We start from the raw sequence: 23,826 nt of genomic DNA on the forward strand, positions 1-23,826 counted from the left end.
TTAAAAAATATCTACAGTCTTCTATAAATGTGTCATGTGAGGCATTCTATAACCACTCACCTGTCATACTTCTCAACATTACCTTTTATCTCTCTCTTCAAATTCCTCTTCCCCTCACTTTCTTTTTCAGTCTGACTTTGTCTTTGACTGTTTATATCTCTCTCTCTCTCTCTCTCCTTAGACTCCTCTCTCTCTCCTCTCCTATCTCTCTCTCTCTCTCTCTCTCTCTCTCTCTCTCTCTCTCTACTCTCGCTCTCTCTCTCTCTCTCTCTCTCTCTCTCTCTCACCCTTTGTCTCCTGGTGGCTATGTGTTAATCCACAGCCACTTTGATCTCCTCATAACAGCCTCAAACGACAGAAAATACTATTATTAAACCCTCCCCTCCCTATTTCCATACTGTGTTTTATCTGAACACACTTTTGTGCCCAGTACAATCTCGGCTCCCTCCTTGCCTTTTCTGTTTCTGTCTCTGTCTCTGTCTCTTTCTCTGTCTCTGTCTCTGTCTTTGTCTCTGTCTCTGTCTCTGTCTCTGTCTCTGTCTCTGTCTCTGTCTCTGTCTCTGTCTCTGTCTCTGTCTCTGTCTCTGTCTCTGTCTCTGTCTGGTGGATGAGGAGGAGAACACTCAGACATTCTAAGCCTAGATTGTGTGCCACTGTGGAAAGTGAGTTAATTTCCTGGATCCCGATGAATTTAGTCATAGAGGCATTGTATTGGAGCAGGATAGTCTAGTAAGAGGCAGGACAGCCTCACTCAGAACTCCCTCCAGAGTCACTCCCCAGGAACACAATAGTGCTGCCAAGTCTTGTGAAAAGCTCAGATGAGTGCACAGGATGAGGGCGAGCAGGCAGCCAAGTAGGTAGGTAGACAGACAGGTAGGGCAACCAATCAATACATCCGGGCCAAATTCATGATTTGAGAGGCTTACTGCAGGCCTGCTAAAGCAACAGATTCCTGATGTGTCAGGGCATTTGATGTATTCATTGCTGAGGGGATGTGAGGCAATTTCAACAAATATGACCAAAAATGCTTCTAAAATAAAAAACACGAAGAAACTTTGAAAAAAGTGACTTCTAAATAGTAAATAATTTATGACTACAAACTCACGTGAGGAAGGTTCAATGTGGATATTCCTTCAATGACTTTCTGTTATTAAATTTTCAAACCACTCTTTCTTTTATGACTTTCTGTCTGATATTCTCCTTATGTCTGTGATTTTATTTTTCATCCCCAAACCAAAGGGATCCTCAAAAAACTTCATCTGGTGGGAGAGACTGGCTCAAGAGGATATATCAGAATGTCTGCCAGGTGAACCACTTCAAATACTGTGGTTCTCTGCCAGCTTTTTAGATGACTGTTTTATACAGAAAATGACAAGCATTATATTGTACCTTTGCTATTTTATTGTGTGTTTCTCATATTTCATGACAATCTTTCTTCACAGTAGTACTTTAAATCATACATGGGATTTACCTTGGAAGCTTTCAGATATATTGGTCTCAGAACTATTCATCCTAAATCATCTGGCATTTGAACGCTGAAGAAAATCAGTCCCCAGGAAAAGAGCTGTGGTTCCCTGAATAGGCCTGTCGATCCAAGGGGCCTGGGGCCCAAGGTGGCTGCACAGATTTATGCGAAGAAGACACTGTCTACGTAATAAAGAACAGATTGCACAGACATACAGCAGTGGAACCAAAGAGAGGGAAAGTGGAGAGAGAGAATCCCATGAAACACTCATTATGTTATCACTCGAAAACCATCTCTGAATCATCGCTTCTGTTTTTACACGGCAGACCTTTTATGAAGTTATTTTCTGTATGATTGCTTACGATGATTTTTTATCACAGCCAAGAGCAATTATTTTAATATTATGAGGATTTTATTTCATGGGGCTTTACAGCCCCCTCTCTTTTTTGTCCCATTTCTTCATAATTTCTTTGTTATCTATATATTTTATAACGTTGTCACTGTTTCACCTCACTTTACACTCTCTCCTTTTCACTGTTTTTCTCAATAATGCCCAATGCGCACTCTTTCCTATCAATCTATATCCCCTCATATATGTATTTATCTATCTGTATATCCATCTATCTATCTATCTATCTATCTATCTATCTATCTATCTATCTATCTATCTATCTATCTATCTATCTATCTATCTATCTATCTATCTATCTAACTATCTATCTATCTATCTATCTATCTATCTATCTATCTATCTATCTATCTATCTATCTATCTATCTATCTATCTATCTATCTATCTATCTATCTATCTATCTCTATCTATCTATCTATCTATCTATCTATCTATCTGTCTGTCTGTCTGTCTGTCTGTCTGTCTGTCTGTCTGTCTGTCTGTCTGTCTGTCTGTCTGTCTGTCTGGTCTGTCTGTCTGGTCTGTCTGTCCGTTCCGTCCGTACGTCCGTCCGTCCTCCGTCCGTCCGTCCGTCCCGTCCGTCCGTCCGTCCGTCCGTCCGTCCGTCCGTCCGCCGTCCGTCCGTCCGTCCGTCCGTCCGTCCGTCCGTCCGTCCGTCCGTCCGTCCGTCTGTCTGTCCATCTGTTTGTCTCTCTATCAAGTTATCTGTCTCATGCTTTCTCTCCCTATCCCGCCCTCTATATCCCCAATTTCAATGTTCTTGTTCTTACCTCTTCATCTCTATCTCCTCTTTGTCTCTATATCTCTCTCTCACTCTCATCCATTTTTTATTGCTAATTCACCTCCCTGTCGGTTTACACCCACACACCACCAAGCTCTTAGTGAGACAGCCATGCAAAAATAGTTTGTGCAAAATACTCTGAGAGATGGCAGTGACTCTGATACAGACAGACACGCGACACAGGGAAGCAACAAGCTTACTGTGCTCAACAAGTTGGGATTTACAGAACCAATACAGAAAACAGTCTTTTTACTGTAATACAGTAATTTCTTGTGTAATTCTGATTGGTGGAAGTGAAAAGTATAGGCGACTACCTGTGACCTCTTTCCGCACAGCTTTGGTCCTCAAGAGAGTGATGAATGAGTATCGTCCTGTAGACTGGACTGGATTGTTTCTGAACAGGCTCTCTGGGACTCAGACCATACATATGTGTTGGAGGAGTCCAGTGGTGTTGCTTGTGCTCAGTGGTCTGCCTCCCTCCGTCCGGGCCATCGTAGCCCTGACTGGTCTCTGCAGGTGAACCCTCTGTTACAGTCCGCTGTGGGACTTCTGTCCATCCGTCTGCCTGCTGGTCTCTGTGTTCGTCTTCGTCTTTGTGGCCCCTTGCCCAGCAGGTTATCTGTACATCTTTAACTCCATTTCCTAAGTCCACCTGAGCTGTCTTTAAACTGGATTGCTGACACCGAATTGGCAATAAAAATACAAGGGAACACTTTCACCTGTCCAGTGGGGGTCGTGGAACAGAAAAAGCTCAAAAGCCCATAATTGTGGATTATTTCCAACAACGTGCGATGGCTCTTTACTTCCAAATTGCTCAAGCAATTGCTGTCCATCAACCAACACACACACACACACACACACACACACACACACACACACACACACACAACACACACACACACACACACACAACACACACACACACACACACAACACACACAACACACACACACACACACACACACACGCACACACACACACACACACACACACACACACACACACACTAACAAACACAAACAGACTGTTCCACAGAGATAGATGTGGACATGATGTTTCACAAGACGTGACCCAGAAATGTACTCTGAAGACGCATTCCAAGATGTATGTTCTCCATCAAAGAAACACATGCAGAGGAAACCCATGAAAAAGATGAGATAGACTGTACACATTGAAATTACCATTTGAAATAAAATATTTCTCTAACATCCATATTTTAAACCAAGGGCAGATTTATTATAAGCTGAGGATGATTAAGATCTGTTGGCGGTGTTCCAATAGTGATTACATCACGCCAGGAGGCTGGGATCTGAAGAGCTGTGCACAGCGAGAGGAAGAGGGACCGCAACACAATGTTTTTCACACAAAGGCCTGGGCTATCTCTATTACCCCATACTCACTCCCTCTGCCTCTCCTCTCCAATCCTCTTTTTATTCATCTCTCTCACTGTGTTGGAGTCTACCCCCCCCCTCTCTCTCTCTCTCTCGCTCTCTCTCTCTCTCTCTCTCTCTCTCTCTCTCTCTCTCTCTCTCTCGTTATCTCTCTCTCTCGTTATCTCTCTCTCTGTCGTTATCGCTCTCTCTGTCTGTCTGTCTATCTCTCTTTCTTTCTGTGACCTCTCTCTTTCCCTTTCTCACTCGCTCTCAAACTCAGATCATCAGGCCTTTTTGGCATGGAAAACATAAATTGACATTGCCCAAGTCCTAAAATATAAAACTAAAGAAAATGTTCTCTCTCTCTCCCTCTCTCTCTCAATCTCTCCCTTCCTCTCTTTATCAGTGTTAAGCCGTTCCGCGCATGACTCTGCTGCTCAGTTGACCATGAAGCTGAGTTCAGCGCAGGGATGCTGTGCCAAGCAGTGCGAGGAAAAACAACAGAATGAGGCTGAGCTACATGTACCCAAAGAACCCCATAAGGAGATATAAGGAACATGTGTTTTCTTGCTACGTATTCTGGTTATTTTATACTAGACTAGTGGCGGTGGTTTGAATCTATGTTACTGTAATTTGTGCGTCACCATCAACATTATAAAGATCACCTGATATCACAAAATGAATGGTGACTGTTGTTTTAGTAGACTACTGCCATATGCCACTGAATCATAAATGGTGCACTGGTGAATCATGGCATAAGTCTTACTTGGCCATTACTAGTGGATTCTTCTTTTATTAATTGTGTCTTCCCTGTGCAGTTGTGTGAGCCGTGTCCTGAGAGACGGTTTTAGATAGGTGACAGCTTCCACCACTTAAGCCAGGAAAAGCTGGCATTAGTAGAGACAACGCTACAGTGATGGGCAGTCATTTTACCACCCTGCACAACAAGGAACAGCATGTAGGTGTCTATTTGTGTGTGTTTGTGTGTGTATGTGTGTTTGTGTGTGTGTGTGTGTGTGTGTGTGTGTGTGTGTGGTGTGTGTGTGGTGTGTGTGTGGTGTGTGTGTGTGTGTGTGTGGTGTGTGTGTGTGTGTGTGTGTGTGTGTGTGTGTGTGTGTGTGTGTGTGTGTGTGTGTGATTGTGCATGTGTTCTGTGTGTGCATGTGTGTTTTCATTTAAGTAACACAGAACTGGAAATCATAAGCATAGCCCTTAAAACTGAACTAATTGCTGTCCATCAACCAACTAAAGATATCAAGGGAAGCTAATAGTTTTCCCAGATGAATTTCAGAGGAAACACACACAAGCGGATTGGGGGATTTGATGACCATTTCTAGGTTATCTTGGCGGACATAGATACTTAGAATACAATGTCTCTTCAAAGATATCTTATACATTATATAAGTATAGCTTCAAGCAGACAATTTATATTGTCTTACACTATAAAAATGAAAATAAATAAAAAATAAAGTTCTGTGTCTAATCTAATAATGACACAGTTTAGAGTTATGGTCTATTTAAATATAACCAATGCACCAGAAGATAAAATAAAGGATAGTGTTAACTGTTAACCTAATTTTGCTGTAATGCAACAGATACTCAGAGCCCCCCAGTTTGGGGGAGACTGTGCTGACTGCACTGACCTGCACAGCCTCTCTGACTGGGTGCTATGTTCCCTGTGAAGTGCAAATACATTTACAATTGCATCTGCCAAATGGACACCATTGAGTTGGAGATGAAGAGTAATGTTGAGAAAGTTCAAAGTTATTTGTTTAAACTTGCATTTAGGTAATGTGAGAAATGTGGCAGAACTATATGTAGTGGTTTACTTATAGTTCTTTTTTCGCTGGCTCTCCAATTTTTTAGAGATAGTCATTACAATGAAATTCATTGGAAATGTTTTGACAAAGGATGCATTAAAAAAATAGTGAATTATTGTAAATGTATTGAAATTAGGTAATCTGTGTTTGTAAGGACTTGAATTATGTGCTTGATTTGAGATGTTGGGCCAATATTACACAAAGTGGCATACTGATGGCAACGCCTCCCTTTGTAGATACACAGCAGTTCAGGTCATCACCTTATGATTGTGATATCACCGCGAGATGGCCCTATTCGCTCGACGCAAGGCTCAAGGGCTTTAGCGTTCACTGACTGACAGCACACTGCGCCCCGCCCACATTTCCTTATTGTCCAATGGGAGAGCACGTTATTTTGTTGTCAAACGTGCGCTGACAACTGAACGGAACTATCCACAGAGGCTATCCACTAGACAGCCACATAACGAGGTAATATTTATACATGTGGCTAGTTTTTACCTTATTATTATGGCGGAGTTTGACTGCTTAAACTATTTCAATATTTTGTTTGCGATATCACGGTTTGATGTGAAGCGTCGGGGCGTTGAACCGTCATGAGGCCTTGTGCTAACGCTTAGCATGAAGCCTTTCGGCGTTTTTACATCATTAGATGGCCAGCTTGTTAGCAAGACACATTGTTTTAAAACTGAAGATCCGTACTCTGCTATGCTCAAACACCGATCACACATGGGTTACATTCAGACGTCCTATTGCTTCTACTGCTGTGTTGTCTGAGTGAGTCCGTAGAAGTGGTTTATAACTTACTAGGTCACTATGGTGGCTAACTTATTAAACATGGTGGTCTGGTTAACAAACTGCTAATGTGTGTGTGTGTGTGTGTGTGTGTGTGTGTGTGTGTGTGTGTGTGTGTGTGTGTGTGTGTGTGTGTGTGTATCTATATATGTGTATCTCTATATATATATATATATATATATATATATTAAAACGTATTGACCCATTGACTAACTGTAAGGGCTACAGACATATTTGAAATGATAATGCTGACGTCCTGATATTGAAGCATTTAACGTATTCTTCAAATCAAGTGGACCTCCCAAATTTAGGACGATCACTTGGTTCATGATTTGCATATAAATTGAATAACTCGTGATAAGGTATTCACTTTGATGTGCAAACATCAACGGATTGATTTTCTAATAGTATTCTACCTTGAATTGTGGGCCTTGTTGACGTGACAGAGGCAGTCCTATTTGCTTGTACTCTTTATTTACTCAACCACGAGATTATTTAGTATGGATGTTCTGGAAATCACAGAAAGTCACTGAGTGTTACTTTTCTTTCTTAGGTAGTTGTTGTCATTATTGGACACACCTTTTTTTGGCAATGTGTGTGCAGAAAGTTACTTATAAAGGTTGGCTCTGGTCAAAAATAAAGACTGTCTACATTGGCGTTGATATATATTGGCTTGACCATTCATTCTCATTCTAACAGTGATTCTAAATGCAGTTGATCGAGTCAGTATTGTTTCACTAGAACTAAAATGACAAATGACAATGTGTTTTCTATCATATAAAATAAATATTTGAAGATCCTATAAAATATGTATTTTATAGGATCTTAAATTATCGTTTTCGGGAGGCCCCCCTATTTTTTCAATACAGGTGTTGCTCTTCACCTTAATGACTATTTTACTTTAATTCTTCCAGAAATTGAATCTGATAGGTGTATGAAAGGGTCACACCTTTGGTCTAAAAGCCAGACAGGCCTGTATATTAAATATTTAAGAGGAGGGTAACAAACTGTTAAGGACACTGTCACTGTGGCCTGTCTGCATAGAAATACTAAGCCTATTAAAAGCTCACCTTCAAAGCCCAGTTGCCATTTTCAGTTTAGGTAGGCATGGGTGATCGTACTTGTGATGATTCCATTAGCTAATTCATATCTATAATAGGATTTCAGAGGTCCAGCAGTGAGTCCCATCTGGACTTATCTGCTTTCTCCATTTTATTTTCAGCATTTTGGATTTTCGTTTAACTGGAACCGCACTCATTTCAGATGCATGTTTTTGTCACGAATGATGGAATCTGAAATTGAAAATGTACATAAATAACTTAAAGCCTAAAGTTATATATTTTTATACGTCAAATGTATTCCCTGCAGACATCATTCTAGTTCATCTTGATAATCTTGCCTTCTTTGCTACTGACTGAATAGAATAAGAGAAAATGTCCCTTGGTTGATGGCTCATAATAGCATATCATTCTTAACTAAATCGATGTCTGCAGGGAAAAAGGGTTCCATAGTGCAGGTTCACCAGCCTATGTTTAATTTAATCAGGCATTTTAATTCTTGAAGGCAAAAAGAAACTCCAAATGTTGACATTTGCAAAAATAACTAAAAGGTTTCTCATATGAAAAGGGATGCTCAACGGGCAAATCTACACTTGATGAAATCTCTGTCTCACTCCACTTTGGGTTCCTATAAAGCCTGCTGTATGCATGCAGTAATGTTCATTTATACAAAGTAAAATCCATTATTTTAAGAGGCCTGGAAAAATATGCCCAGATTATTAAATTAGGCCATTTGACTTCAGTTTGTCTTATCAGATACAATGCCAATTGATCCTTTATGTGTCTGTTCAGCCATAGTGTGACCTGTTGGGTGTGTCTCTGACCACTGTGTCCCCCTCTGGTCCCAGATGGAGGTGGAGCAACTCCTGTCTCTGTCGGGCCCTGCCCTGGCCCAGGCTGTCAGCTCTCTGTTGGAGACCCCAGGCCTCTACGTCTTCTCTGACATCCTCGAGCTGCCTAACGTCAAGGAGGTGCACACCAACTCCTATGTCTCTCAGTCATTCTCTCTCGCTCGCTCTCTCGCTCGCTCTCTCTCTCTCTCGCGCACACTCACCTCTTTCTCTCACTCACACATGCTATCTCTCTCTCTTTAATGTGCGTCATAGCCAGAGCTGTCTGTAAAGTTTTAGAGCTCACAGGGCATATATTGGCCACCATCATTTTGAGTTTGTTTTTTGGTTTGATTAATTTCTGCCCCCCACAGCTGGAGAACGGCCCTCATGCTCCAGTGTACCAGCTCCTCAACCTCTTTGCCTATGGGACCTACTGCGACTACAAAGGTATAGCGGTGGCACTGGTGTTTTTAAAGAAATAATACTGTACAAGTCATTGTGCCGTTTTTTTAATTGCCGGCATGGCACTGACTACCTGCAAGTAACTTCATGGTTGATCAATCTAACCATCATTTTGGGGATTAGTCAATGATACAGTCAAAATATCCTCAAACGAACTAGACATTCCGTCACATTCCAAAGGGATCTTTCATTGACTTGCTTCATCTGACAAGCAGGCAAGAAAACTAAAAGATTAATTTCTTAAGGATCCATGATTGGAATATTTAGACGAATGGTTGCAGCCCTACTGCGCAGAAGAACCCGGGTCACAGAAGGCTAAAGTGGCAGCCCAATGACGTATGGCACAGATCCAATCACAGCAGGCCCCCGTACTGCCTTGTGTTCAGCCTTCTGATTGGTAGAGTGCCAGTGAGAATGCCACCATGGTTGCATTAGCAAGTTGTCATATGAAATGCATTTCATATAATTGAATTGAAATCCGGCACAGTATGTTGTGCCAGTCATGTACTAATGGGGAGGAATAAAAATGACTCTTTATTTATTCTGTATTATTAATTTCACCTATTCTATCCTGGGAAAAGCACTTAGGAAGAAAGGGAGGTAAGATAGAGGTGTAATGGAGTTAGATCTGGGTGTGAGACCTGTCTCCATGGCAGCACTGGAGAACCTGCATGCTCTCTACTAGCACACACACACACACACACACACACACACACACACACACACACACACACACACACACACCACACACACACACACCACACACACACCACACACACACACACACACACACACACACCCACACACACACACACGTAAACCTGCATGACTGCCTGTCACATTCCCACTAAATGATACTAGCACCTCCAAGCTGATGGCTGTGATGGCCCCCCAGGGTTTGACACAATGTCTCCCTCTCTTTCTCCATCCCTCCACCTGTCATCCCTCCCTTGCTATTTGTATGCTTCTAGAGCGGGCCGCATCTCTTCCCGAGCTGACACCAGCGCAGAAGAACAAACTCCGCCACCTGTCCATAATGAGCCTGGCGTCCAACCTCAAGGTAGTCATCCGAAAACGTCCCTCGCGCTACACATGCCTCTCACCTCTTTCACTTTGTAGCTAATGGCCCAATGGTTTCATTTGAAATGATTTTTAGAAGCGAGACACCCATCAAATGTCCATCAAAACTAACATTGTTATTAAGGAGGTATGATCAAGATCGCTTCAGAAAGTGGCACCCCTTTGTTATTACGGGACATTATCCAAATTATAGAGGAGGAAGTTCTTCTTTTGAGCTTGTGTGTGTTCTGAGCTGGTGGCTATATTTATAACGTCTTGATTAGCGCTATGGCAACAGAGTAACCTATCTCTCTCTTGTCGCACAGAATCTATTTCTTTACTTGAAATTCATCCGCTGTCCTTAGTTTAGCTTATCTTCAAATATTCTGTCTTGGAGATGGATCATTGTTAGTTTATTATGCCCTTAAAATAACTGTCATTTTTTCTGAAAACAAAGATTTTACATTCAATTGTTTTTTTATGTGTCTAGATTTGGTCTAAGAGAATGGATTATTGTATTAGTTTCGGCAGAAGACAAATGATCATATGGTCTCCTTTGTTTCCTCCTAATTTACCTGTTATTTTGGCCCTCTGGTTGTCTTGCTGATATATCACATTTCATCTCTCCAGGCATGCGAGATTCCACTTCTTTTAACTGCTAAATATTTAACTGCAAAATATGTTACCCCACCCCCTTACTCCTGGAGTCATTTAGTCAAATGAGCAATTTTACCATTACTGCCTTTGTCATTTGCTCTTGATGTTGCATTGAAGTCAGTCAGCACCTGTTTACCGTGTGTGTGTGTGTGTGTGTGTGTGCGTGTGCCACCCCCCCCCACAGTGCCTGCCCTACTCGTTGCTGCTGCAGCAGCTGGAGCTGAAGAACGTGCGTGAGCTGGAGGACCTGCTGATCGACGCTGTGTACTGCGACATCATCCAGGGCAAGCTGGACCAGAGGAACCAGCAGGTGGAGGTGGACTGCAGCGTGGGTCGGGACCTCGGCCCCAACGAGCTCCCCAACATCGTCAACACACTGCAGGAGTGGTAAGTGTACTGAGGCCTTACCCCATGCTGTCCGTGTGTGTAATAAGTCATGTTTTATTCTACAAATGAATACATACATCCCCGACCCTCCCAAAGGTGTACAGGCTGTGAAGCCGTGCTGTGTGGAATAGAGGAGCAGGTGACCAGAGCCAACCAGTACAGAGAGAGCCAGCTCAAGGTCAAAGTTCAGGTGGAAACCGAGGTCAGTCTTTGTGACTTCATGCTTCAAAGTGTGTGTGTGTGTGTGTGTGTGTGTGTGTGTGTGTGTGTGTGTGTGTGTGTGTGTGTGTGTGTGTGTGTGTGTGTGTGTGTGTGTGTGTGTGTGTGTGTGTGTGTGTGTGTGTGTGTGTGTGTGTGTGTGTGTTAGATTATATGAATGTTAAATGACATCTCCCCTGTGGATCTTCAATCAAACGTTTTTTGGAGGGGGGGTAACTACAATGTGATTGATCATAATGGTAATCTGATGGATCAAACGCGTCCCATTCTAAATTATTTTAGCAATTATTAATAAACCCCTGGAGAACGTCGGTCCGGCGGAGCACCAGCAAAATGAAAGAAAACGTTGGACAGTGTCGCGCAGGTTTTAGATTAAACTGTTCGTTAACAATGCAGTGAAATGGCCTTCTATCTTCTGTTATGGTTTCTGTCAAGCTGCCGGTAGATTTATATAAAGAGGGAGAGAGTCATCTGGTTCACATTGTTTCTTTCCCCTCAGGTTTCCAATTTACAGAAAACATTAAAGGCTAGCTCAGCCTCACCATCCTCTGGCCCCGCCCCTGCTGGCGCTGCGTCCAATCAGGACGCAGACCAGCCAGCAGAGCCAAGAGACCCCGCATCCTCTCAGGAACCACGACAGCCGGGCAAAAAAAGTTCAAAGGTTAAAGGGTAAGTTAAAGTAAGGCTACCCTTTTCTTCAATCTATGTTTGAGTGGTGGTCAATGGCTTCAGGACAGAGAGGTGCTTTCTAAAATGACATAAACCTGACGTAAAAATCTGGAAAATAATATTGTGCCTGTTAGGTGATGATCTATATGTGTGTGTGTATATATATAATATATATATATATATATATATATATATATATATATATATCTCATTACTTCAGTGGTTTGTTTTGCAAAACACCCTGAAATTACCTTTTTTAGACCAATTAGATGGGTGGGCTGACATTTGACATTAATACTAAATAATTGTTTGTTTTCTTCAGTTCTCATTAACCGTGGCACGACTGTTTACAACCGAGACAGTCGAGCTGCAACCAAACTGCATCTCCATAATGGGAGTTTGAAACACAGTGAATTAAGGGCTTTTAGTGGAATATTCTTTCTGAGAGCACTGTCAATTCAACTGGGAGTCGGTTTGTTTCCATATTTTCAATAAACATTAAAAAGCCAGCTGCCAGTGTAAGTGGTGTGTGTGTTTGTTTGAGTGAGTGTGCGTGCGTCTGCATAGAGCAGCTTCATTATCAGATACGATGCGTTTTCAAACCGTATTATAACCCTAGTATCACAGACCCTCTTCTTCTGTTTTGTCTCCATCCGGCCCAATTACTATGCACTAACGTTGCATGGATCCGGAGTTTGGAAATGTCACTGGATATACAGGACACCCCTGGCTGGCTCCGCACCCCCCAGTGTTCACATGGAGATGTTTTTGGTTTTATCGACTCTTACTAAAGGGATTATTTTATGAGGCATCATTTAGACGCATCTTTTCTACATTAAAAGGCGCCTGATAACGTTCAGTAAGCACTCTTATTTCTTAAAAGAAATTCCCAAACCCTTGAGATAACCCTTGCAATGTGAAGCAATGGTTTATTTAATTGTTACGATTAAGGTGATAATACGTTCTAAAATGCATTATTAATGCCGGTAGACCCTAATTAAGCCACATTAGCGGTTCTTCCTCATGATCGGAAGTGCTGTGGTAGCGACACCCAGCCAATCACCTATCTACAACTCCTTCATCCTGGCCCCCCGCAGCCATGCCCTTTAACGCAGGACTATTTTAAGAGGAACTGTGAGCCCATGGGGGTTGAGGTTTAATGAACTAGATATTTGTGGCATGTTGGTGTTTAAAACAATAATGATAGGCATGCACAGGGTATTCTTCTGGTTAGGGTGTTTTGATGCCCAGCTGAAAGGTTGTGAGTTCAAACCCCAATGACTGGGTTAGGGTGTTTGACTCCCAGCTGAAAGGTTGTGAGTTCAAACCCCAATGTCTGGGCTAGTTTGACTCCCAGCTGAAAGGCTGTGTTCGATCCCTTCAGCACCCTTGAGGCATAACTGAGCAAGATGCCCTAACACCCTACCTGCTCCTTTTAATGCCCTGCTTAAGAAAAAAGTCAGTCAGCATAGAGCCTCCGCTTGATGCCTAACCAGCAAATAGTACACAGGTGTATTAAACACTGTATACTAACAAAGGCTTGTGTGTGGGTCCTCTCTTCCCCCCGCAGGCTGCGCGGCAGTGGGAAGATCTGGTCTAAGTCTAATTGAAGGTGGCGGTGCCCCCCCACCCCACCCCGAGACAAAAACCGGCACTGGAAAATGCTTCTTTTCACTGGTTTACAGACACGGGGACATGACACACTGACAGAGACGGACGGATGAGAAACAAAACTAAAAAAACACAAAAAAAAAGTCATACGGACGATGTGATCATTCCTGATGGAAGGCCCCTCCCCCTTATCTACCCGATATTCACCACCACGAAGACCGGAGAGAAATCGAAAGCCCAAAAATAAGCAAGGATCGCTCAAAGAATTTGTATTTTATTTTTTGTTTTTTTTTAACTTTCTGTCAACCTCCTTCCCCTTTTTCCCCTCCTCCAGAGTCTCCCAATGATAAGTAAGCAAAATGAGAATGACAGGTGTGACAGCGGTGTTGTGCAGTTGACAGCGGCGTTGGCAGGCAGTGTGCCTGGGACGCACCCTGGGTAAATTGTACGACGCGAGAGTGTCGCTGGCGGGCAGCGTGCGTCTGGCCCATGGAACCGCAGAGGCTTGGATCTGGATGATGATTGGTTTAAGCCACAGACCATTACCAACCACCACCACCAACCGGATCAGTGCGTGTGTTGTGATGCATATATGTTTTATCTGTGTGATGGAAACGGACTGGGTGCAGATTTAACGATATGCGATTTATTGTTTGTATATTTTCATTGTCTTTCTTTCTGCTAAGTTGGGACATGTGTAAAATAAAAGTGGGGAAATAAACGAAGGACCCTGTACTTATGGTTGACGTGCTTATTACTGCTGCTGCTGTCGCTCGCGTGGTGTTCAGCGCGCCGGAGAAGTGCGTCTCTGGAGAGCGCACAGCTAAATGTTACCTCGCAGGAGGGTGGGGGACGCGCATTAAGAGGTCAAGCGATTAATTAGGGCGTCTCCCCAAAGAGTGATGTATTATAGAGGCAAGGCTCCCCCTGTGTGCGCGCAGTGCAAAGCACACACTCGCACGCGGATCCCATTCATATTTCACCGTGTTTGGCCGACAGCTTCTGTTTTCATGTCAAAACCGTCTGGTGAAATTGCTCGGGAGGCTCACTTTTCCCTCCGTCAGACAGTCAAAATTGCCCGTATCATGCTGCCTGCCATGTCCATCTCTCCCCTTGCTCTGCGCCCTGTCTGTGTATCTGTTCTCTGCTCCATAGTCCTCCTTCTGACAAGACCCCGCCGCAATTAATTCACCCAGCGAGGCGATGGAGGAATCCAAGCTTTAAAAAGCAGAAAAGGATGAGCCTGTTTAATACCCCCTCCCCCTATACCCTTTTCCCCCCTCGCCTCCCCATATCTATAAATAGGGGTGTTAATTTCAGTCTGGGATTGAGCTTTAGTGGTATACTGTTTGCTCCATCAACAGTTGGAAGCTGTGAATTCTAACAGCTGTACACCTAAATGTGTTTTAGTGTTTAAAGGGACACTTTATGGACTTTGTGTGTGTGTGAGCGCGCACACACACACATTTGGAAGATTGATGTGTGTTATAGATGCATTGGAGTGACTGCAGGCTCCTCCAGTATTTATATGCTGGCGTCTGCTCTCGGAGTTTGTTTCTTTGCCCACCTGGCTTATGGATTGTTGGGTCGTCTACTGGCTTATACCTCGTTCTGGGGAGGGGAGAAGGGATTTTGTGCTGTTAAAAATTTCCAGTGGATTCGCGCCAATCAATTACAGTGATTGATCAGTAAAGTACCCAGAGAAGATGTAAACGACTAGTGGAACACACACAATCTCTCTCACACGCACGCATACACATGCACGCACACAAGGAATCTCGGTACACAGCCGTAACTATGCCCCCTCTACCCCGCCTCCCTGATGTTATTGACATTTATATGAAAAAGTACTCCTTGAACTTCTTGGGGAGCACGTCGTTTTTCTCCTGCAGGTGCCAACGCGCCTCACCGGGTGGTGGTTGGGAGGGGTGAAAATAGCCCTGGGAGGCCAAGTCATCAGGTGGGGGACCCAGAATCTCAGTCTCGTTGACCTGGAACGTCTCTTCAACTGATAACTTATGCCTGGCATACGCAATGACGCTCCAATCCCAGTGATAAAATGAGTGCAAGGTCGGCGGACTAATATGCACATTAGGGGATGAGCATTAGGATGCAGGGTTGACTATTAAAATGTGAGTAGCGCACTTCCTTGTTACCCATTAAGCACCATTGGTCTAGGGGGCACCCTTCCACAGCCCCTAGGATATTCCATTCAACACAGCACATAAGTAGACACATGGGACACAAGTCTTGAACACAAGAGTTATGCCTTTTTATTGTTGATTTTTAACAGTACAGAAAGGCTGGATGCCTACAGGAATGCTACTAAAAACCACAAGACACTGGTTTACTGCAAGACTCGCAACGTGATCACCAGCACTATGTGTGTTTGAGGTTTTGTTAAAAAATTGTGTGGGAGGTATTTCCTCAGAGCTGCTTCAAAAAAAAATAAGAACCAAACTAATTTGGTTGTTGAAGTATTCCGGAAGATAGTACTCACTGATATATAAAAACATACATGTATTAATACGTATACTCTATGCAAATGCAATGTTGATATATAGTTGTTGTTTTACCGTACACATGCAAAACCCTTGTAGGCCTACAGGGCTGGAAGTGGCGTTCCTTCATGTGCACTGCAAATCTGTCATCAATCTGTCATCGATCATCTCACCCAGATCGGCAGCCATTGGATGATTGGTACTGATGATGATGGCAATCACCATGATGTCATTATTTGAACAGTTCAGTGAACTGAGATAGCTAAAATGTTTAACATCAGTTTGCAATACTCGGCGACACGTTTGACTCATCTTTATTTATAGTTCGATTCTCTACGTAATGACATTTATATACTTTTCACGGCAACACCATATAAACCAGACTTGAACCAGCTTTAAAATATTGATTGTAACAGCAATGCCCTTTCTGTGTGTGTGTGTGTGTGTGTGTGTGTGTGTTGCCCACCACCTCTGGAAGAAATACTGTGTTGAAGAACCCGTCCTCGTGGGTCCAGCAGAGACCAGGATGCCCGCGAAGGCCCAACAAAAACATGACACTACATCATCCAGATAATTAAGAGAACAAATCATGAAGGGGAAAAAAATAACCTGCGAGACAAAACGGCCTTCTCTTTGCCAACGTGGTTGTGGAGGGGGGGGAAAGCCGTGGTATTTGAATTTTTTTCGTGGCGCCCAAAGCAGGAATGAACAGCGGTTTCTGGAGCGTGACATGGTAAACACGTTGCCTGCCGGCTACAGCTTTGTGATAAACCATTCCCCCTCCCTCTTCAGTCTTAGGAGAATGCCAGAGAATGGCTTTCATTAACCGTTTACCAACCGACAATATCCATCACTACTGCGCGTTTGTAATGTGCGGTTTCATCCAAAAAGAAAGCTGGGATTTGCTGGATTCAACGGCTCTAGCGTCTTTATTTTTGTTTTTTTGCGGGGCAGAGACGACAGATGTGCAATTGTATCCCCCGCAAACGTGGAAGCTGGGGCAAGGTGTCGCCTTGGAGGGTGGGAGACGACAGGCTTGTTTTTGAATTAGCCACGGCGGTTTGAAGCAGTTGGTTGGTCAGGTGCAGCTCGCGGCAGTAGCGGCTAGGAGCCAGTGATCCTGCTACAGAGGCATTAAAACCAAGGGGGGGGGGACGAGAGAGATTCACACCCAGCGCCGGAGAGCCAGGGCGAGCCGGGGAGTGGAAGGAAGAAAGCGAGGAGCAGGAAGATGAGCTTGTCTCTTTTTTTCTTTAACACCTCAGGGAAAAGCCGGGATGCTTCGCAACAATTGGGTACCTGGAATCCCTGATTTCATTTCACAGTCTCAAGGAAGAACAAAATGGCGCCACGGGCACAACCTGTGGTCTTGTTGATGGCTCTCCGCAGGCCCCACAGAAGTGTTTATCAAATGGGGGGGGGGAAGAACTGTCACCTCAGAGGTTTACGACGGGGATCCTGGCTCAAAGGAGACACAGAAAGAGAGAGAGAGAGAGAGAGACACACAGACACAGAAAGAGAGAGAGACACACAGACACAGAGACAGGGCAAGAGAGACAGACACGGTGAGAGTTGGATGGAGGAAGAGAGAACCGTAGATAAGCAGGTTAGGGCCTCAGCCGCTCTAATAAGTGGATACGGGGAAGGGGAGGCGAGCGCATGGAAGATAGTGAAGCGTCTCGGAGACGGAGCAGAGGGGCCCGCGGCTGGAGGAGCGGGGGGGGGGGGGGGGGGGGGGGGGGGGACTTCATCACTAGGGGGAGACGGCGGTGATGAGCGATGAGGGAGCGGAAGGAGGAAGAGGAGGACAACAGGGCAATGAGAGAGAGTGGGAGAGCTGGAGCACAGCCCTATAATTACCCTGATTGAGATTAACGTGAAATCCCTTTTCTCTTAAGAAAAAGCTGTTTTATTTTCGTTTTTTTTGTTGTATTTTCAGGGATTGTCTCTACAAAAGCCCTGGGGTGAGTCACTGCGAGGGGAGGTTTGGGTTCCTAGGTACCTCTGACTGAACCAGCAGACCCCTGCAGGCCCCCACCGCTCCGCTGAGAGTAGCATTGCATCCCAATTATACTCCTCACCCTCACAGAGCGAGATAACGGAGCCGCTTTACACTGGCGCGCAAACATGCTACTACACCATCACCATAACAACAACACACACACACACAGACCCCACTGATAAACACATACATACACTCCTAATAATCCCCTAAAGGGGGGTTGTATTTTGTCACCCACGCAATATCTCAAGGATAGCTAAACGCATAAACAGCGAAAGAGAAAAAAAAAAGAGGAATAACAAAAACAACAGATCATCCCAAGTCCAAGAGGACTCACATGCACACACACACACTAATGCCTAGCGTGCACACACTGGAACCCGTGCGCACACGTCAACACAACACACCGACACAGAGCGCACACACGACGCCTAGCGCGCGCGCACACACACTGGAACCCGTGCGCACATGTCAACACCAACACCAACACAACACGGATCCAGCCGCTGTGGAGAGCTGCAGAGGCGACTCATTACCTCTCGCGGTCGGTGAAGGGGGGGCTGTGGAGGGTCTGCCGGCTGTCCTCGGGAGCCAGGGAGCGAGGGAGCGCCAGGGTGAGGGGAGGGGCCACGGCGCGGGAGAGCGGGGGCGGATGCTGGGAGCAGCTGCGGTCGTAACTGGGGAGAGAGAGGGAGAGAGAGAGAGAGAGAGAGAGAGAGAGAGAGAGAGAGAGAGAGAGAGAGAGAGAGAGAGAGAGAGAGAGAGAGAGAGAGAGAGAATTAAAGAGGGCTGGGAAGAGAGAGAGAGAGATGAGGGAGATGAAGAAAGAGATGAAGGCAAAGGGAGGGATGGGGAGAGAGCAAGATTGAGAGACGAGGCGGACGGAGAAGGGGAGAGGGAGAGAGGAGGAGTGGCGAGAGAGAGCAAGAAAGATGAGAGAGACTCGAGATATGAGGAGGGATAAAGAATGTGGACAATACATTAAAAGAGCTGGGTAGAGTCGGAGGCAGAGAGCCACACGAGTCTTAGGAAAAGGTTTTAAATAACAAACAGGAGGCTATGAAAGAGGGCCAAAAGATACACAAAGGGAGGAGGTGTAGGTGAGGAGAAGGTTTTAAAGGAGCAACAGGGGGATGTTGTTAAGATCGATATACAGTCATAATGGAGGGGGGGAGCAGAGGGAGAGAGGGTTGTCGGGGCTGAGATAATGCAGAGAGGGGAGGGGGAGGAGGGAGAATGAAAGAAAGTCAAAGGCACAAATAGTTTGAAGAGACATAAAGAAGCATTATGGGGTAGGTGGGGGAGGGACCAGGGACAGAGGCAATAAGAGAGAGAGAGAGAGCATTGAGGATGAGAGATGGATAATGATGGGGAGAGAGCGACAGAGAGAGAGGAGAAATGGAAGTGTGTGGGGGGGGGGGGGAGGAATGGAGTGACACAAGGGCAGATTGAGATTGAGAATGAGGTGGAGAGGCAGACGGAGAGTGGAGGGGGAAAAAAAAGAGGGAAAGGAAAAAAGGAGCGAGTGCGAAAAAGAGTCGGGAGGGGGGGGAAGGCTGAGAGACAGCAGAAGCCATTTAGCGCCGGCAGAGTCATTGGCTTGCCACCGAGAGAGTTAGTACACTCATCGGACTCATTAGAAAACCCTGTCAGAGAGAGGGGGAGAGGGAGGGAGGAAGGGAAAGGGAGAGAGGGAGGGAGGAAGAGAAAGGGGGATGGAGAGAGAGTCAGAGAGAGATGAGAGAGAGGGAGGGAGGAGGAGAGAGGAGCGTGAGACAGAGAGGGAGGTAGGAAGGAAGGAGGAGAATTGAGGGATGGAGAAGGATGAAGAGACATGAAGAGGAAGGAAGACATAAGGAGCAAAAGAAGGAGAAGAAAGAAGGGAGGTAGGGGAGGAGTATCAACAGAAAGGGTGAAAGGGGGGGGGGAGGGGGCTGCGTGGTTATGACAGGGTGGAGGAATGGGCAGGGTGGGTGACAAACAGCATAGACGGCCTCATATTATTTCAATCAGTCACACAAGGCAGGCAGAGAGAGAGAGAGAGAGAGAGAGAGAGAGAGAGAGAGAGAGAGAGAGAGAGAGAGAGAGAGAGAGAGAGAGAGAGAGAGAGCGAGAGCAAGCGATTGAGAGCGCGAGCGTGCACGAGAGACAGTACAGTCTTGGGGACTGCCTCTCTTAGGAGCAGTTACAGGCATACAACGAACCACCAGAAAAAAATGACATCCCCTTAGCATTCGCTGTCCTCTCCCGTGGCCAACACCTTTCTGCTACTGCCTCCAGCGCTCCCTCGCTCTCTCTCTCTCTCTCTCTCTCTCTCTCTCTCTCTCTCTCTCTCTCTCTCTCTCTCTCGCTCTCTCGCTCTCTCGCTCTCAGTCTCTCACTCGCTCTTAGCCATAGCCACACAGTCTTCACAGAGAAGAGCGAGAGAAAGACATTAAACATATGTTCCCCGCTCCACAGTGTAATCACAATGAACTGGCCGGCCGCCAGTTTCCACTATAGGCTGGTCCACGCACTCTCGTCTCCAGTCCATCTGTAGCCTCACACTCACTTCCCCCTCTCCCCGCCCCTCTAGGAGCCCAACACATGGCTGCTGTTTACACATTAATGACACCGATGCCCCAGCCAATCTACACAGGGCTACGGGACAAGATGCGCTTCCTCCATCTCTTAATATCCTCCCCTTCCCTCCACCTCCCTCCCTCCCTCCCTCCCTCCCTCCTTCCACCTCCACCCACCTCCTCTTCGATCCTTACACTCAACCTGAGTTGAGCCCACCAGGGGGTTGGGAGAGGGGAGGGGGGGGGGGGCTTCTGGCATGCCTACCTATGTGGGTTAATGCAGTTATCCAAACAATACTTAGGGCCCGTCTTGGGAACAGAGAGAGGGAGAAGAGAGGGATCGGGTATCGGCACGCACGCACGCACACACACACGCGCGCACACACGCGCACACGCACACACACAGGGCATGATGGAGGATTATCTGGGGATCGGCAGGTGGTGCAGGGAGAGGGAGATAGGAGGTGGCGCTGGGGTTGGGTTGGGGGAGATAAGGGAGGGGGGTTGGGGGAGGTAGGGGACGCATGGCTCGGGGACGCATGGCTCGGGGACATGGCCGTGGTACGGACGCCATGCCATGGTGCTGGAATGAAAGGTGATTTTTTTTTATGTGGGGGTTAAGAAAAAGAAAAAAGAATAGGAAGAAAAGAATGACTTGCACAATCATTCAGCGAGAGAGAGAGATGGTGTGACTAGGAGGCGATAGGAGGGGGGGAGCCCCCAGCGAGGCGATGGAGCTGTGTGTGCGGGGGGGGGGGGGGGGGGGGGGGGGGAGGGAGAAAGGAGGAGCGGAGGAGAGAGAGAGAGAGAGAGGGATGGGGAGGAGGGTAATAAGGATTTATGCCACGCAAGAGTGGCTGTTCAAATGAAACGATAAGAGAGAAGAATAAGAGGATAAATTGGGGAGGTGGAGAACGAAGAAAAAGAGCGGAAAGGCAGTATGTGTAAGCTTGCGTGTGTGTGTGTGTGTGTGTGTGTGTGTGTGTGTGTGTGTGTGTGTGTGTGTGTGTGTGTGTGTGTGTGTGTGTGTGTGTGTGTGTGTGTGTGAGTACATGCATTCATGCATAGGTGCATGTAGAGTGTGTGTGTATCTGTGCGTGTTGATGCATGTGTGTGTGTGTGTGTGTGTGTGTGCATGCTTGTTGATGGGTCCCTTTAGTCCTAGGGTTAGAGTTGCCCCCTATAGGTGGGGTCAATCTGACCAGCAGATTGACCCCACTACATTACACGTGATGACTCCTATTAACAGCTAATGGCCATGTGCAGCGAACGCATCCTACAAAGACAGACAGAACCCCCCCCCCCCAAAAGTTCATGCACTCAGGGCTTCCAGCCCGGCTGCTGCTGCTATCGCACGCGGACACTCTGGCAGAGCATGAAAGCATGCAAGAGGATCTGCTTCTTTCTACTGCGGTCGCTCCTTTCCTTAATGGTGATGGTGGATCTTTAATCATTGCAACTCTAATGGTTTTCATTGACACACAGTTGTGCCAAATGTGACTTTGGGAGCCCATGTTGTTGCTGACGAAGTCATTAGTAAGACATTACTGGAGCTCTTTATGGATTATTCACTGTTGGAGGAAGATGTTTGGTGTTCCTCTTATCATAAAACAGCCCGAGCTGTGGCAGAAAAATGTAATCTTAAAGACGCACACTAACCTACAAGCCTGAAACACGAGCGCGTCCTTCAGAGACACACTCTTCCCCAATATTCCTCAGTCAGCGACGACAACCGAAACAATAACTTAAACCCCCAGCTGTCGTGCGAGTCTTCCCGAGGAGAAGCACAGCAGAGCTTTGACCCAGCCGCACAGCGCCCTTTGCATTTCTCCTGACATTTTCTGCCACGTTTAACTCAGAATTCACCGTTGCAGCGAAGGCCGTTTCAGAAAGAACTGCAGTTGATGAGGAATGACAAGAGATTTGACAGGAAACAGGGACAGTGGATAACAATGATGGACACCTCACTGGAGCGCGAGACGGGACGCGGTACGAAATAGAAAACATTGAAGCGATGGAAAGATTTGGATTTTATGTGGAATGAAAGTCAAGGGATGAGCAATGATGATGTCATCACGCCTTTATCCAGCCCAGTGGTCACATGACTACACACACACACACACACACACACACACACACACACACACACACACACACACACACACACACACACACACACACACACACACACAACAGGCTAGGCAGAGAGGGACAGAGAGGGGCCGGGGGGGTTTCTCCTACCATAGTTTGGCGGTTATGACGACTGCCGTGAAGATAAGCAGCGAAGAGATGGTCACTGTGACGTAGAACTGAGGGTCCACTGTGTACGAGAAACACACACACACACACACACACACACACACACACACACACACACACAAAATACACTTCCGGTATATTTAAACAGTAACCATATTTTCAAGAAATGCAATCAATAAAGGCATTTGGGTATGAAATTGGATGTGCGATAGTTTGGCCTCCGGTCCGATGACATCACTCTCCCCCCCCCCCCCCGAATCTTGATGTGTGTCATCAGCGTGCCCCTTCCTGTGAGTGAGGAGAACTTTATTAGGCGCTCCCCGCCATAGACACAGCTGGCTGCGCATAGCCACCATCAGCCTCACGGTGGTGGTGACAGCTAATTCCCCGGAGAGAGATGGCTCTGGTGGTACGTGTGTGTATGAGTATGTGTGTGTGTGCGTGTGCATCAGTGTGTGTGTGTGTCCGTGCGTGCGTGTGCGTTTGTATTAACATGTACCCAAAGGCTCGCGACCAGCCTTTATTTATAAATCCGTAACCCCCCCACGCCCTCCGCCCACCTTCCTCCGCCTCCCGCTCCTCCGCCTGCGCCCCCCCGGCGTCGGGGCCCCCGGGGTGCCGGGCCTCCAGGGCGGGCTCCCCCCGGGTCTGGCTGCTGCTGACCACGTCCTGGGGGAAGGGCCAGAACTCGGCGGTGGCCGTGGTGCTGCCGCCGCCGGCCCTCGGGTCCCCGGGCTGGTGCACGAGGTCGGGGTCCTGGCTGGACAGGAAGTGATGCGTCTCGTCCTCCGGCGGGTGCGTGGGGCCCCACACCACAGCCCAGAGGGGAGTGGGCGTGGCCTGGGCAGTGACGGACAGGCCGGGTATATAAAGGGCGTCCGCTCGCTCGTCGCCTGCACCCACGCG

General features: G+C 46.3%; 2 protein-coding genes across 6 annotated transcripts; one reads left to right on the plus strand and one right to left on the minus strand.

Moving 5' to 3' along the window:
* Positions 1–6,212: 6,212 nt before the first annotated feature.
* cops7a (COP9 constitutive photomorphogenic homolog subunit 7A) lies at positions 6,213–14,354 on the plus strand. Of its 5 annotated transcripts, none has more exons than XM_056602739.1 (8): positions 6,213–6,318; positions 8,549–8,671; positions 8,905–8,980; positions 9,967–10,055; positions 10,896–11,098; positions 11,195–11,300; positions 11,817–11,996; positions 13,672–14,354. In XM_056602739.1, the coding sequence occupies exons 2-7, from the start codon at positions 8,549–8,551 to the stop codon at positions 11,988–11,990; spliced, it is 771 nt and encodes a 256-aa protein (XP_056458714.1). In that variant the 5' UTR covers positions 6,213–6,318; the 3' UTR covers positions 11,991–11,996; positions 13,672–14,354. The 5 variants fall into 5 exon arrangements, with proteins under 5 accessions (XP_056458714.1, XP_056458710.1, XP_056458711.1 ...); XM_056602735.1 differs by having other exon boundaries at positions 11,817–11,986; positions 13,557–14,354; XM_056602736.1 differs by having other exon boundaries at positions 11,817–11,986; positions 13,672–14,353.
* A 4,278-nt stretch (positions 14,355–18,632) lies between these two features.
* On the minus strand, positions 18,633–23,766 carry pianp (PILR alpha associated neural protein; the record flags this gene model as incomplete). Its single annotated transcript, XM_056601473.1, has 4 exons — positions 18,633–18,777; positions 22,903–22,981; positions 23,481–23,626; positions 23,663–23,766. Coding segments are annotated over 4 exons (474 nt in total), but the record flags the coding sequence as incomplete, so codon positions are not given.
* Between the last annotated feature and the right edge of the window lie 60 nt (positions 23,767–23,826).

The sequence above is a fragment of the Gadus chalcogrammus genome, chromosome 11 (assembly GCF_026213295.1).
Source record: "Gadus chalcogrammus isolate NIFS_2021 chromosome 11, NIFS_Gcha_1.0, whole genome shotgun sequence".
NCBI lineage: Eukaryota > Metazoa > Chordata > Actinopteri > Gadiformes > Gadidae > Gadus > Gadus chalcogrammus.